Source organism: Apodemus sylvaticus, chromosome 4 (assembly GCF_947179515.1).
Source record: "Apodemus sylvaticus chromosome 4, mApoSyl1.1, whole genome shotgun sequence".
NCBI lineage: Eukaryota > Metazoa > Chordata > Mammalia > Rodentia > Muridae > Apodemus > Apodemus sylvaticus.
The window spans coordinates 81,881,086-81,895,637 of NC_067475.1; the positions used below are offsets into that span (position 1 = coordinate 81,881,086).

The 14,552-nt window shown below is 40.6% G+C and overlaps 1 protein-coding gene across 1 annotated transcript in view; it reads left to right on the forward strand.

The window, feature by feature from the left end:
- Fhip1a (FHF complex subunit HOOK interacting protein 1A) overlaps positions 1-14,552 on the forward strand; it is a 233,459-nt gene that overhangs the window by 150,671 nt on the left and 68,236 nt on the right. Inside the window, exon 5 of the mRNA XM_052180248.1 lies at positions 7,266-7,892. Within this exon, the coding sequence (XP_052036208.1) occupies positions 7,266-7,892 (627 nt within the window). The remainder of the gene's footprint in view (positions 1-7,265; positions 7,893-14,552) is intronic.

Genomic DNA, 14,552 nt, shown 5'->3' on the forward strand with positions numbered 1-14,552 from the left:
TCAAAACAATAAATAAAACAACAAAAATTGTATTTCCATTCATCTAGGAAATATGAATATCATAAGCTAGGTCTTCTTTCTTTTTTTAACCCAAAACTCTATTTTTAGAGTGTTTTGTTTGTTTTATGACATACTTACACTCTGTGTCTGTGTGGATCTTGTTCTGCTCTATTTATTGTACACAGAGGAATTGGAGAAAGCTGAACATGACCGGTACATTTCTTTAATGCTAGCCCTTGAGTGGCTGAGGCAGGAGGATCATGAGTTTAAGGCCAGCCTGGACTAATAGTGTGACCCTGTACAAAAAAACCAAGCAAGTAGGCCAGAAAATGTCAGGACTGTATTATTGTAATGATGCTGGAGGAAAACACTGGGTTTTCTTTTTCATCCTGCAGGAGATAGCTGTGAGAAGAAAGTGGAGGCACATAGATTGCTTATATCAAACACTTTCCCACAGTACTGAAAACTAGAGGGCCAGCCTTAGGTCTAGTGTGCAGCATAGAGCTCTGAGCCCCTGAGTCTGTTAAAGAAATACAGACTATGATGCAGGGATTCGACGTGTGTATGTGCATCTTATTTTCTTGTTCTGTTTAGCTTTGCTTTTGGTACCACCTCATCGCAGACTAAATGACTGAGAACACCGGAAGGCATGGGGAGACTGGAAGTTTAGAAGGTTTAGACCATTCTGATCAGTCTTTCAAATATCTTAGAATGTCCACTAACATTTTAAGCATGCATGCTTCTTTACAGATTTACACGTGTCCTTCAGCTTGACAGCTGGAAGTCAAGTGGACAAAAGCCATGCTCCTTAAGAGAGGAACTGTGCTTCTGGAGACGCTAGGGCTCTGAGCTTGCTGCAATGCCAGCGGTTCTCCCTGTGCATACTCACTTAGGACGCAGTCTGACTGGGCAGGGGCTGAAGCTAATGCTCTGTTCAGTATTTTTACTTAGATCCTTCTTCCTGTGTTCTTTTTATAGTTCTTACTTATCTTTCAAAAAGAGGTTTTATTAGCAAGTGTCCTGGCTAGGCTACTGTGATCTTGACACAGAGTAACTTGGGAAGAGGGACTCACAATTAAGAAAAATACCACTATAAGACTTGTCTGTGGGCCACTCTCTAGTGCCCTTTCTTAATTAGTGGTTAATGCAGAGGGGCTCAGCCCACTGTGGCCCTGGGTGGTATAAGAAAGCAGGCTGAGCAAACTGTGAGGAACAAGTCAGTGAGCAGTGTTCCTAAGCTTTAGTTCCTGCCTCCAAAGTCCTGCCTTCAGTTCTTCCCCTGACTTTGGATGATGTACTACAACTTGTAAGATGAGAGTAACCTTTTTCTCCCCAAGTTGCTTATAGTCATGGTGTTTTATCACAGCAAGAGAAACCCCAAGTAAGAAGTGTGAGTTAATTATACATAATAATGAGGTCATTATGGTGCTTTCATACATGTAATATGTGTTGTTATCATATTCACCTCTCATTAGTTCCTACACACACACTCCTATTGATCCCTGCAAAGTGAAACTTTTTTTAAATAAAACTTTCAGTGATGCAAACAAATAACTAGAAAATATTGGCAGATATTTATGTCACTTAGCAACACACAGTAATCTCTTTCCTGGTAGGACCTGTCTCCAACCTTTTGTGTTTTTGAACAGTCTCATGTAGCTCACATTGCTTTGAGCTCTTGGTCCTTGTGCCTCTACCTCCCAAGCCTTGGGATTAAAGGTGTGCACCGCCACACCCCACCTTTATTATATCTTAAAAGCCCCGAGTCAGACAAGTCTGTGCAGCTTCTGATATAGCTGATATCATGGGAGTGGAGTAAGCAAACCTAGTTTACAAGGGTATTATAGTTTTACTGTTAGAAGAAAGAAAGCCAGGCACGGTGGCACATGCTTATAATTCTAGCTACTCAAGAAGACTGTAGATTCAAGGTCAGCTTGGGCTACATAGCAAGTTCTAGGCCACCTGAGGTAACTTAGATTCTGTCTTAAAAGCCAAAACAGACAGACAGGCAGCAGCAAGAACAAAGCAAACAAGCTAGAGGATGTAGTTTTAGAGGCAGAGCACGCACCCAGTGTAAGGCAAGGCCCGGGGTTCAATCCCCAGTTCTGAAAATAAGAGAAGGCAGGCAGGCAGACAAGAAGGAGAGAAGGAGAGAGGGAGGGAAAGAGGGAGGGGAAAATGAAGGAAAGGAAAAAGGAAGGGTAAATGGAAGGAAAGGAGAGAAGGAAGGAGGGAGGGAAGAAGGAAAGAAAGAAAGAAGGCAGGCAGGCAGGCAGCTGACTTGCAGCCCTGGTAAGACCCTGTAGAGACAGGTATTCAAGGAATGTCTCAAATGGAAAGACTCAGCCATTAAGTAATGAGCAAGGACACAGTGGAAATTTAGCTTCTGTTGTAGTTGTTTGGTACATAAAGTGTAATTTGGCCCATGACAGTTAAATCCTCCCCTTCTGTGCAATGGAAAATGTTGCTTAGTAACTTGAATTTTTCCACAAATGCCACTTTAAATTAGCATTCCAAAGGGTTTGGAACTGTGGGTTTTTTCCACGTGACTCTCTTGAAATATGTATGCCCCAGCCAAGGTGGCATAATAGCCTGTGTATGGGAGGCATAGGCCAACAGTGAGATTGACTGAAGCCGGTTGGTCTCCTGGCAGAAAAACACTTGTGTTTATCACAAAGAAAAATCATTTGGTAGCCTGAAGTAAAATTATGTGATTAATGTGGACCTTTCCTTTGTTTCTTATTTAGGATTCATCAGTATTTAGTATTCAAGTCCACTATCACTGACCGATGGGGCCATAGTAGGCACCAAGGGTAGGACTATCTGATGCTCCTGATGAAAGAAGTGGCCTACTTAAAAATCATACCTTTAATAGCATTCATATCTAAAGGTCAAATGGATTTGAAATTAGGTTAAATTTAGCTGTTTTGATCTGATGGTAATTTGAAATCCATTGTCCACACTGTTCATTTTGTGTTTACTTTTAAATTATGTTAATTTATACATGGAATTAAATGTGATCCAGGCTCATATTCCCTGCCCTTCTCATGCACCCCCTCTAGAAATGAAAAAGATGCTCAGTTAGGGTGACTACATCTACTGTTTTTAACTGAATGGTTTACAGCATTTATCATATGCTGATTACTTTATTAAATATTATTTTCAGTTTAATAAAGTAAGCTTGTTTTGTAAAATGTTTACAAAGTATATTTTGTTTGGTTCTACTCTCTCTTCTGCTGTGACTCTTCCAGAATCCCCACAGCTGATGGTACACATCCTAGACTTGCTTGAGTATGACAGAGCAGAGGGTCCCAGCAAGGGCCAAGCCTGCAGGAGGCTCTGTATGCAGCCTCAGTGTTGAATTTCACCTCCCACCAGTCTAGGTTAGCGGCAGCATAGTGGGTAAAAGTAGGCAGTGGGCAGAGGACACAGGAACTTGAATAAGAGGGTTTGATGGCATTGATGCGAAGACAGAGAACAAAGGGAAAGACAAGGATAGTCCAGGTCACATCAGGAGTCAGCCAGCAGCAACTGGGAGGACCGGGCCCATGTGGATAGAAGCTCCTTGGCAGTTAGGAGCAGACTGAGTTCTACCCAGGAAGCTTGAAGGCTCCTGCTAGGGTAGGAGCCAGTCCCAGGGTGTGGCCTCAGAGCCCACTAGAAAAGCAGGTCACAGGCATGCCTGCTGGCAGGGACAGGTCACAGGCATGCCTGCTGGCAGGGACAGGTCACAGGCACGTCTGCTGGCAGGGACAGGAAGGAGAGGGGGCCTGGGAAGGTCCTACCAAGAAGCAAGGCTCAGGATTTGTAACAACATGGGCACAGAAGCAGTCAGAACTCGCTAAAGGTGGGTACTCTGTGACTCACACACTGCTAACCAAGGTCTACAGGTGGCTCAGTGTTTGAGAAAACATACTGATTTCTCAGAGGACCAGAATTGAGTTCCTAGTACCCACAACAAGCAGCTCACAAGTGCCTATGACTTTGACTCAAATGGATTCGACGCCTTCTGACCTCCACAGGCACCTGCTTGAGCATTCATACATCCACACACAGACACAGACACAGACACACACACACACACACAATTTAAAATAAATAAATTAATAAATAAATAAAAATGACTACACAGTTTATGTTCAGTCATAAAGTTCTCTGTTCTTTTCCCTCCTCCCCCTCCCCCTCTTTCCTTCCCTTTCACTAACAGGGTCTCTCTATGTAGCCCTGGCTAGTTTAGAACTCACTGTGTAGACTATGCCAGTCTTGAACTCACAGAGATCTGCCTGCCTTGCCTCTAAAGTGCTGGGGATTAAAGACATGGGCCAACACGCCCAGCTCAGTTCTCTATTAAAGACGTTTCCTAATAGGACTGGGAATTTTAGCTCAGTGGTAGAGTACTTGAGTTGGAATCAATATTATATATATGGATATATAATACATATCATTAATATATGTATATAATATATAAATATATATACATATACATATATATACATACATATGAGTTAATTAGTCTGAAGAAAATGATTATGGCTGTATGAATTGTTTTGCTGTGTATATTACATACATCTATTAGATACATAATACATATTTGCTTAAATATATGTGACATAAATATATATCCCTATTTATAAGTTTATATTATATAGGCATCCTAGAGAACTAAATTTTCAATAATTGCTTTATCTCTGTGTTTTCCTTCTTTTTTATACATTAATAACATAAAATAACCTTTTTTACTTTGATCTTTTAGTTTTATATTATGAACTCACAGCAAATTTCAGGAAAGAATGAATTGATCTTAAAGTTTCATTGTCTTTGTTCCCTTCTCTGCCTTCCCTCCCTTTTTGATTTGTTAGACATATAATCCATGCTGGCCTTGAACCTGTGATTTACTTTCCAAGTGTTGGGATTACAGGCATGCACTGCTATGCCCAACCTTGTTTGCTTTTCTCAAAATGTTTGAGACTTGTACATACCAGTGTTTGCCTGCATGTATGAATGTGCATCATGTGTGTGCCTGGTACCTGCATAGGCCAGAAGAGGGTGCTAGATCTGCTGGTAGTGGAGTTAGAAGGCTGTGAGTTGCTCGGTGGGTTTAAGAAACTGAATCTGAATCCTTTGTTAGAGCAGCCTCTGCTCCTAACTGATGAGCCATCTCTCCAGTCTCGTGTTTGCTCTTTAGCAAATCACTTCATTAACATTTATATATGCTTTGTGTATGATAATACGAATCACTTACATAACAGTAAGTATATTGTATGGTGATATATTTTGGTTATAATTCTCTTCTTCCTGATCATCTGGGCCAATGGTATTTTTATTTCTCCTTATTGGAAAAGAACAGTGATACAAACATTTTAGGCATTTTCCCTCAAATCAGATTAACAGGTCAAAGGGCAAGAACAAATTCACAACTGTTACTGAACATTGCCAGATTGTTTTTTTTTTTTTCAGAAAAACAGGACCAAGGTGATTTGGCATAACACTACCCATATATAAAGCAGTCTCAGTTTTAGACAGTTTACACAGTAAGCAGAATGAGAAGTATAATTGCATTTTACCTGAAGGCCTAGCTGTAAATACAATTCTCACAAGCAAACCCAACACTTGGACTTTGAAATCAAAGCACCAACAAAGCACATGTTGGTCTGTCTTTCAGAGTGCAGAACCTTCAAGTTAGGGACTTTGGGGATTGGAGAGTGTTGAAGAAAAGCCTCTTTAGGACCAGTGTGTCACTGTGTTCCTCCTGTGGATGGTCTCAAAACCCAGAGCCAACGTGAGCTCAGGAGGCCTGCTGGGAGTTCTGCAGCACCTGGGAAGGCGCTCTCTGGTGGTGTGTGGCAAAGAGGATGTCGAGTGGCCACCAGTCAGTGGGCCATGTATCATTTGTGTGACTGCTGAAAAAAATGCCCTTTCTCGTGAAAAATGTCAGCTCAAAAGTTTTAGGGTTACTTTCCCCCTTGTGTCACAGTATTATCAAATTTATGATGGAAATTGATGATCATTGATGGTGTGGTGATGTGTTCATTATGTCAGGATATACTTACTTGGTCCATAAAGACTCTTTCTCCTTGCTTCTGACAGGAGAGAAATAGAGACCTTTTCCTGAGAAATAATTTCCATTATTACTCATGCATGCTGACATAGCACTGTGTATTTGCCAGCTTCCCCCAACACCTGTGACCTAAATACAGAACATGTAACAACACATCATAGAACTGGGCCAGGAGGGAACCGCCAAAGGCAAACATTGCATTATATGTTATTCAGAAGGGCAAAGAGAAACAAAGACAGAGTCATTGATAAAATGCCAGGTGGGTTTTAGAGTGCCACATGGAGTATTTTAAAGGGAGTAAATGGAATGGGAGCATCCATGGATATCATGTCACTAAGGTAATGACAATTAAGATGTAAAAGAACGTAAACCTTCAGGTGCCCGTGCACACACATCAGTGGACACAGTGAGGTTGGAAGCGTCAGGTCCCAGCAGAGGGAAGAAAGGGAACTGGACCACAGATGTGGCCTGAGCTTTACAGATGCTGAACAGATGTATTTACCTTAGCCATGTGTTAGTTGGAATCTGAGTCTGTTTTATTAGCTATGTTTATTACTGTGTCTAAAACCTTCATATCAATCCAGACATCAGGAGTTTATTTTGTAATTGAAAATCTTGGAGAGATATTTATTTATTTATTTATTTATTTATTTATTTATTTATTTATTCATTCATTCATTCATTCATTCATTCATTTAGCTTGAAGAATGAGATGTTCAGACTCCTCAGACATTGGCTTTTGTGTGTATGTCTTCTGTTAGTCAATTCTGTGTGTGCTAGGCCTACAGTTTCTTACTTCCCATTTATTGCTCCTGTTCATGTGTTGTGTGTGGTTGAAGAGGGCGTCCCTCTGGGTGGAGAAGTGCGGCATAGTGTTTGTGAACGTCAGGTAAGGAGTTATGCTGCTCTGTTGAAGTCTTCAGAACAACTGCATTATAGGAGAGAGTCAGGTTTCCTTTTACTTGTTTTATGCATTTGAAACTTAAAAGGCCATACTGTATTAAACATAGTTTAAAGAGAAAGTAACTTGCATATTCCTTTTGCATTTTTTTGCTTTTCTTATCCTTTACATTATTGACATGTTTGATAAATATATTGTATCCAATGGCTCCTGTGTTTTATGCCAGTTTGGTAAAGCCAGTGGCGAAGTGTTTTGGAGATTATTATGGTAAACAGCAATTGGTGACAGGTGTCTGGTATATTGCAGGTTGTGAAAATCTTAGAGAAACATGACCCCTTGAAGAACACCCAGGCAAAATATGGGTCCATCCCCCCAGACGAGGCCAGCGCTGTGCAGAACTACGTAGAACACATGCTCTTCCTACTCATCGAAGAACAAGCCAAGGATGCCGCGATGGGCCCAATCCTGGAATTTGTGGTCTGTGAGAACATCATGGAAAAGCTCTTCCTTTGGAGCTTGAGACGAGAATTCACGGATGAAACCAAACTTGAGCAGCTAAAGATGTATGAGATGCTGGTCACCCAGTCCCACCAGCCCCTGCTGCACCACAAGCCCATCCTGAAGCCCCTGATGATGCTGCTGAGCTCCTGCTCGGGGACAGCCACCCCAGCTGTGGAGGCAAAGCTCGTTGTCCTGCTCAACCAGCTCTGCTCCATCCTTGCCAAAGACCCATCCATCCTGGAGCTCTTCTTCCACACCAGCGAGGACCAAGGGGCCGCCAACTTCCTCATCTTCTCGCTTCTGATACCCTTCATTCACCGAGAGGGCGCAGTAGGGCAGCAAGCCCGGGATGCTTTGCTATTTATCATGTCTCTGTCTGCTGAGAACAGCATGGTGGCCAACCACATTGTGGAAAATACCTACTTCTGTCCCGTAAGTCCCTCTCCTTGGTGCTTTTCCCCATCCCACCCACTCCGCTCATGTGCCAAGAGCGTATGCTTTTGTCCATTCATTTTGTCCATTCGTTCTAAATTGTACCTTCTGTGGCAAGGTGCTCAGAAGAATGTGCTTGGGGGCAGCAGAGCTACCCAAGATTCAATGCTACAATTTGGCTAAGCAGTGACAGCCCCAAATACTGCTCTATACTCTCTCCCATTCCCCAATTCATCTTTGTTGTGTTATGCAGAGAGGTTGATTATACATGCACTTTTAAAATTCATAGCCTTCCAGATTGACTCTGCTCCACTGAATCAAAGCATGAGGTAAGACCCCCTCACAGCTAGTATCCCAAATTAATTTGTTTCTCAGCAAGATAATGACTGTTAGTTGTAGGTCTAAAGCATTGATTTGATTTTAAAATGAATGCATATTTGCAGAGACAAAAAAAGTTCACTACTCTGTATAGTTTCTTAGTTCATGGTATAGAAACAAAGTGGTGTAGATTAGAGATGCCAAAGTCCAGTCATGGCAGGAATAGGTGCGAGCAGTCTGGAATTCCCAGGGTTCATAGTCTCTAATGATTTCAGTTAGTCAATAGCTATCAATACTTTCTAAGCTTGGTGAACACTTCTATTATCTATTCTTTTTATTAGTCTTTATACAGGTAGCCTTAAATATGTGAGATAGTTTGGAGATTCCTGCTGAGTTTTGTTGGAAAAAGCAAGACAGGTTGCTATGGGCATATAAGATTTTTTTGTTGTCCTTGTTAATTAACACCATATGCATGATTTTAGATCAGAACACTCTCTAGAAGACATTTCGAAATGTGTGTGTGTGTGTGTGATCTGTCTGTCTGTCTGTCTGCTTAGCATAGGGCTATGAGGTTAGTGAGGAGGGGTTCACCCACAGTCAGTGTTCACAGACTGTACTAAGTGCAGGCAAGAATGTAGAAATGGGAATTCATATCAATTACTGCTGGGAATGCAAGTTGTTGCAGCCACTTTGGAAGACAATTTGATAGTTTCTTCTTTTAAAAAAAAGTGTCTTATTTATTTATTTATTCATTCATTTTTATGTGTATGTGTATTTTGCCTGCATGTATGTCTGTGCATGTATGTAGTGCTGTGCAGGTCAAAAGATGTTATTCCATCCTCTGGAAGTGAAGTCACAGAGGGTTGTAAATCACTCTGTGGGTTCTGGGAATCGAATCCAGTTCCTCTGGAATTGTATCCAGTGTTCTTAACCATTGAGCCATCTTTCTAGTCCAACAGTTTCCTATGAAACATGCTTTTATCATAAAGTCCATCACTTGCTTCCCTTGGTATTACACAAAGGAATCAAAACTTCTGTCCAGATAAAAACATGAGCGTGGGTATTCTTTCTTCATAGTTTTTAATTGTAAAAGCAACCAAGATGTCCTTTAGGATGTAAATAAAAACTAATCCACCCAGATATTGAAAATATTACTCAACTAAATGAAATGAGCTTTCAAATCATAAAAAGACCACAGGAACCTTAAACATGTGCTACCAAGCTGGGAAGGCAGTCTGAAAAGACTGTGCACCATCTGGGTCCACTAGAGGACAGACATGGAAACAGTTAAAAAAAAAAAAAAAGAAGCATCTCCTAAAGTCAGCAGGCAAAAGCATGGGGCATTTGGTTCTTAGGGTAGTGAAAATATTCTCTGTGGTACTGTTAGTATGGATACATTCTGTTTGTCCAAGACCACAGAATGTACAGAAGAAATAAGTTCTAATCTAAACTGTGTACTTTGTGTGACTATAATGTGCCCAAGTGTTTCAAGATGTGGAAAAGACAAGAACTTCTGAGAATATAAACAAATATGCTAGCTGAGGTTACAATGTAGCAATGGTTACTAACATCAACTATTTGCCCACTTTGTGGCCCTGAAGCTTTACTTATAAATATTGGCACAAGGATGTTCATTTAGTTGAATAGCGATTTAATGAAAATAAAAGATGAAATGTATGAAACATAACATAGACTATGTGTGTTAGCATGTGTCTACATGTTTGGCACATATGTAGCATGTATCTACATAACAAATCTAAAACATGCTGCACAATGATATAAGTAGCAAAGTTCTCCCTACCATGTTAGCTTTTACACAAACTTTACATAAAGCTTAGAATGGTGCCTACCATTTGGGGGGCTCACACGTGTATAGTTAAAGTAAAACATAAATATAGTTAAAGTAAAGAAAAACAAGAATAAGAATAATGTGTATTAGCTTCAAGACTGCAGTTCATCTTGAGGATGGTGACAGGAAGAGGGTGATATTGGAAGTGGAGTGGAATTTGTGTGTCTTGGCATTGTGGATTGACTGATCCCGCATCCTCACACAGTGCTCTAGCACTCATCCATACACCCCAGCTGGTTTTAAAAACATGCAGAGCACTCTGAAGAAACTACAGCAAGGTGATAAACGTTGATAAGTATTGCTAGTGATTTTCAATTCTATTATTTTCTGATTATCTGTAATAGTTCATAACTTAAAAATTCAAGTGCATTGAGAGAAGAATGGGGCATGGTTTTGTGTTTAAATTTCCATTAACTGTGTTTAAGCTGGTTTCAGTAATTGTTGCTTTCATAAGAATGTGTTCATAAAACATTGTACAGTTCATTTAAATTGGAAGGAAAACAAAATCGCCAGCTGACCTCATTTGCTAGAATAGAAGACAAGTTTCTGGTGTTAGATTACCCCTCAGGATAGAGCCCATAATTTCATTTATACTCAGTTTTCCATAATTACATCTGACAACATAATTAAAATAAAAAAGGCCCCTTTATGTTGCAAATAAAAGCATATGTTATTAACCAGCCAGCTAAGGGCCACAGTTGACAAAAAGCTTTCTCTAATTAGTATGATTGTCAAAGTGTGTTAGCATCAGGCTGTTGGAAGAGTAATGACTCTCTTAGCAAACTGGACCTTGTATGGAAACCTGTGTCTTCAAAGTTGACAGAGAGAGCTGACTGCTCTGTCATCTCTTGGTTCTCAAGAGAGGAGAATATGGTTACCCTAGCAATCTGGTACCAACAAATGGTGTCCCTGAATGATCCTGTCTCTCCTTTTGCTTTTTTTTCTTAAACCAAATGTTGATAGCACTTAGACCATTTGTCACAAGTTTAGTATGCATAAATCAGGCCATGCAAATCAGAGCAGGTGACCTTTAGGCACAAAGCCACAGGTAGAAAGTTATTTATCCCATATCCAAAATGTATGAGGCTTTTTATTTTGGCAAGTTGTATCAAATGCTTTCTACCAGGTGTTTTGCTGCTAGCTTCCAACCAAAGCCATCTGCTAAGAATCTTGTTTCTGCTAAAATTAACTGAGTACCATGGGATGTTTAAAGATTGACCTTGACTTGCTCAGCGCTGTGTGCCTAGTTTGTCTGTCTTCCATTACCACGTGGAAACCATTGCTCTAATCTTGCCTGTGTTCTTGTCTTTAATCCTTACAATCACTCAGCTCATTTGAGTTTATAGAGTTTAGTAACTACCAGTTAATGGCAGAATCCAGCTCAAAACCACATTTGTCTGATGCTAAAGCTGCTTGTTGTAGCTTTACCACACCAGACTGTCAAGACGTTAATGGCTTTCACTGCTGTTATCCATATGGCTCTATATGGTGGTCCATCCTTTCTATGGTGGTGCATGTGTGTATGTGTGTGTCTGTGTTTCCATGTGTAGAGGGACATACATATATACATACATACATAAATATATATTCACGCACATACATATTTGGGTATCTGTATTTGTACGTGTGTGTGTGTGTGTTTCCATTTGTGGAGGTATTTACATATGCATATATATATATATATACACATATATACACACATACATACACATATGCACACACATATTTGGGTACCTATATATGTGCATGTATGTATGCTTGTATGTATGCATGTGTGTGTGTGTGTGTGTATGTGTGTGTGTATGTGCACCTGCACCTGAGGCTGATGTCAGATTTCTTACTTGATCACCTATGTTATCCACTGAGACAGAGTCTTTCAGTTGAAACTAGATAGTGCCATTTTGGCTGGTCTAGATCTAGCTTGCTCTGGGGATTTCCTGTCTCTACTTTGTGAGCACTGGAATTATAGCCACACCTCCGTGGCTTTTATGTGGTGCTGGAGATTAGGCTTCCGGTCCTCTTGCTTGTGCAGCAAGAACTTTACCTGCTGAGTCATCTCCCCAGGCCATGATAATTTCATTTAAGGATACTTTTGGGAGAAGATAAGTGAAAAGTACTTGGTTAATATTTAATGTATTGAGAATAAACATAATGTTTTATAATTTTGTGGTGTGAATCAACGAAAGGCTAAAAGAGTACATTTTATGTCTAATTACCTGTTGAATGCAGATATATGCACCTTTTATAATTTAGTTTTCAAGTTACACAGTGAAATTTAAAAGTAAATCACTTTTGATGTTAGTTCTTGAACCTGAAAACAAAACAAAAGCAACAAAAGCAACAAGCAAATCCCACCTGCACATCCCTGTGCCTCTCTTTGTCCCTGCTCCTGCTCCCTCTGCACTCTGGATTCTGAGGGTTAGGGTGCTCTTCCTTGTGATCATTATCATCTTGGAGGCGGGCCTCTCCCTCTCTCCTGGCCTGACTTGTTCCCTGTTTGAGCACCAACCTTGCTATGTATGGACCATACCCCATGTTCTAAAAATGTGTGTAATATGTGTAAATGAATCTGAACTCAGAGCCTTGGAAGGGAATACAGTTGTCAATAGCTGTGAACACACACACACACACACACACACACACACACACACACATTCCTGTCCCTTAAGAGTATGTATTGCTTTTTATTTTGCAGAATACTTTTCTCATGTTCTTTTTGCCACTCTGAGGAAGATAATGGCTATTGACTAGCCCTATCTTATGGTGGCAGGAACATGGTGGGGACACCCGCCCTCCAGGTGTCTGGTCTGCATGGGGTGTGTCTTGAATCTGGGCAGGATTCCTCCTGTTCACATCCTAGTCATGTCCTTTTAGAATACTCACTTAAAAAGTGAATATTAGGTATGTATTATTTTTAATTACTGTCACTGATGTATGTAATTTGAAAATTAATGTTGCTGTAATTATATTGATATACTGAATAGTTATTCCCAGCTTTTTAGTCAGACAAATTAAGCTTGTCTTTATGAATTCATCTTCAGAGCCTCAAAGTGGTTAAGAAACCAGGAGAACACAGAATTAAAGTCTTTGTTCTGTGGTTAATTTAGCATGAGTTAGCAAATGTAATTGATTTTTAAAATGTAGCATCAAGATTAGACTTCTCTTCTAGGGGACTTTTGGGCTCCTTACGCTTTTGTCAGAGGTTTCTGATTTATAATAGACAACTCATTTGGGTCACATTCAAAACTAGTATTAAAGTGATTTGTATAGTTATGTTGACAAGGAATTAAATACCTTAAATAGAAGATATTTTCTTTGGGGACCACAGATGCCTTGATTTTTAAAGAGATAAAGGATCACTCTAGCTTACAGTTTTGTTTCCTACACTTAGCACCTGACCTGAAATTAAGTAGTCAGGCTTTTTTTTAATGAGTGAATTAATATATGGGTGAATGAAGGTTTTTAGGAAACAGAATAAAGATCTCTCCACCCACCCAACCATTATCCATCCACCCATCCATCCACCTACCCTCCTTCAACCCCCTACCCCCATCTATCTATCTATCTATCTATCTATCTATCTATCTATCTATCTATCTATCTATCATCTATCTGTCTATCTATCTATCTATCTATCTATCTATCTATCTATCTTTGTCTCTAGTGTTGCTGTGGTCCATCTGATTTACTGTCCTTTATTGTACAGTGTGGGCTCCTGTACTACCTTAGCTCCTATCAGTTTCTCCAATGGCTTCCTCTCATATCTGTGTGCTAAGACCAATCATGTCTTATTGAATTCATTGTGTTTGTCTTGGAAGATCACATTTGAAACTCATCATACCCGACTCTGATCAATCACCCATATCTTCAGTATAGATTGATGTGACCAAGTCCAATCAGGAGAGATGGAGAAGACAGATAGTAAACTGGTGTATGCCAGAGAGGTGACTGTCTCACCAAGGGAGGGAGGACAAGGAAAAAGGAGAGGTAACAGTAGTCTGTGGAGATTTATTCTCCTGGACTCTAACCTTTCTGACTCCAGTTTCTATGTTTATGTTCCTTACGTCAGTCTCTGGGTTGTTGCTCCCTGACTTACCTTTAGCAGCCTTCATACTCCATCCTCTTTGATTTGTAGGTCCAGTGCTACCGCCACAGGGATGGCTCTAGACGGCCACCTCTAGCCTCGAACACCCTCCCAGGCATCAGACCCACACAGCTGTCCTGGGGCTCTCCATGCAGGTGCCTCCGAAGTGTTTTGTGTAGGGCAGTAGAACCCTGAAGGACCTCTTTGTTCATGGGGCCGGCCCTCTCTGCTCTGACAGCGCTGGGCTTCTCTGTCCTGGAGGATACTCTCTCGTCTTTCTTCTTTCAGCTCTTGTCCTGCGTGTCTCTGCCTGTAGCAGTTTTCCTTTCCCCATCCTTTTCTGGCTAGCTCCTGTCTCCTCCTCAGCAGCCTGGACAGCACTTCCGAAACCAGGTCCCATAGCTCACTC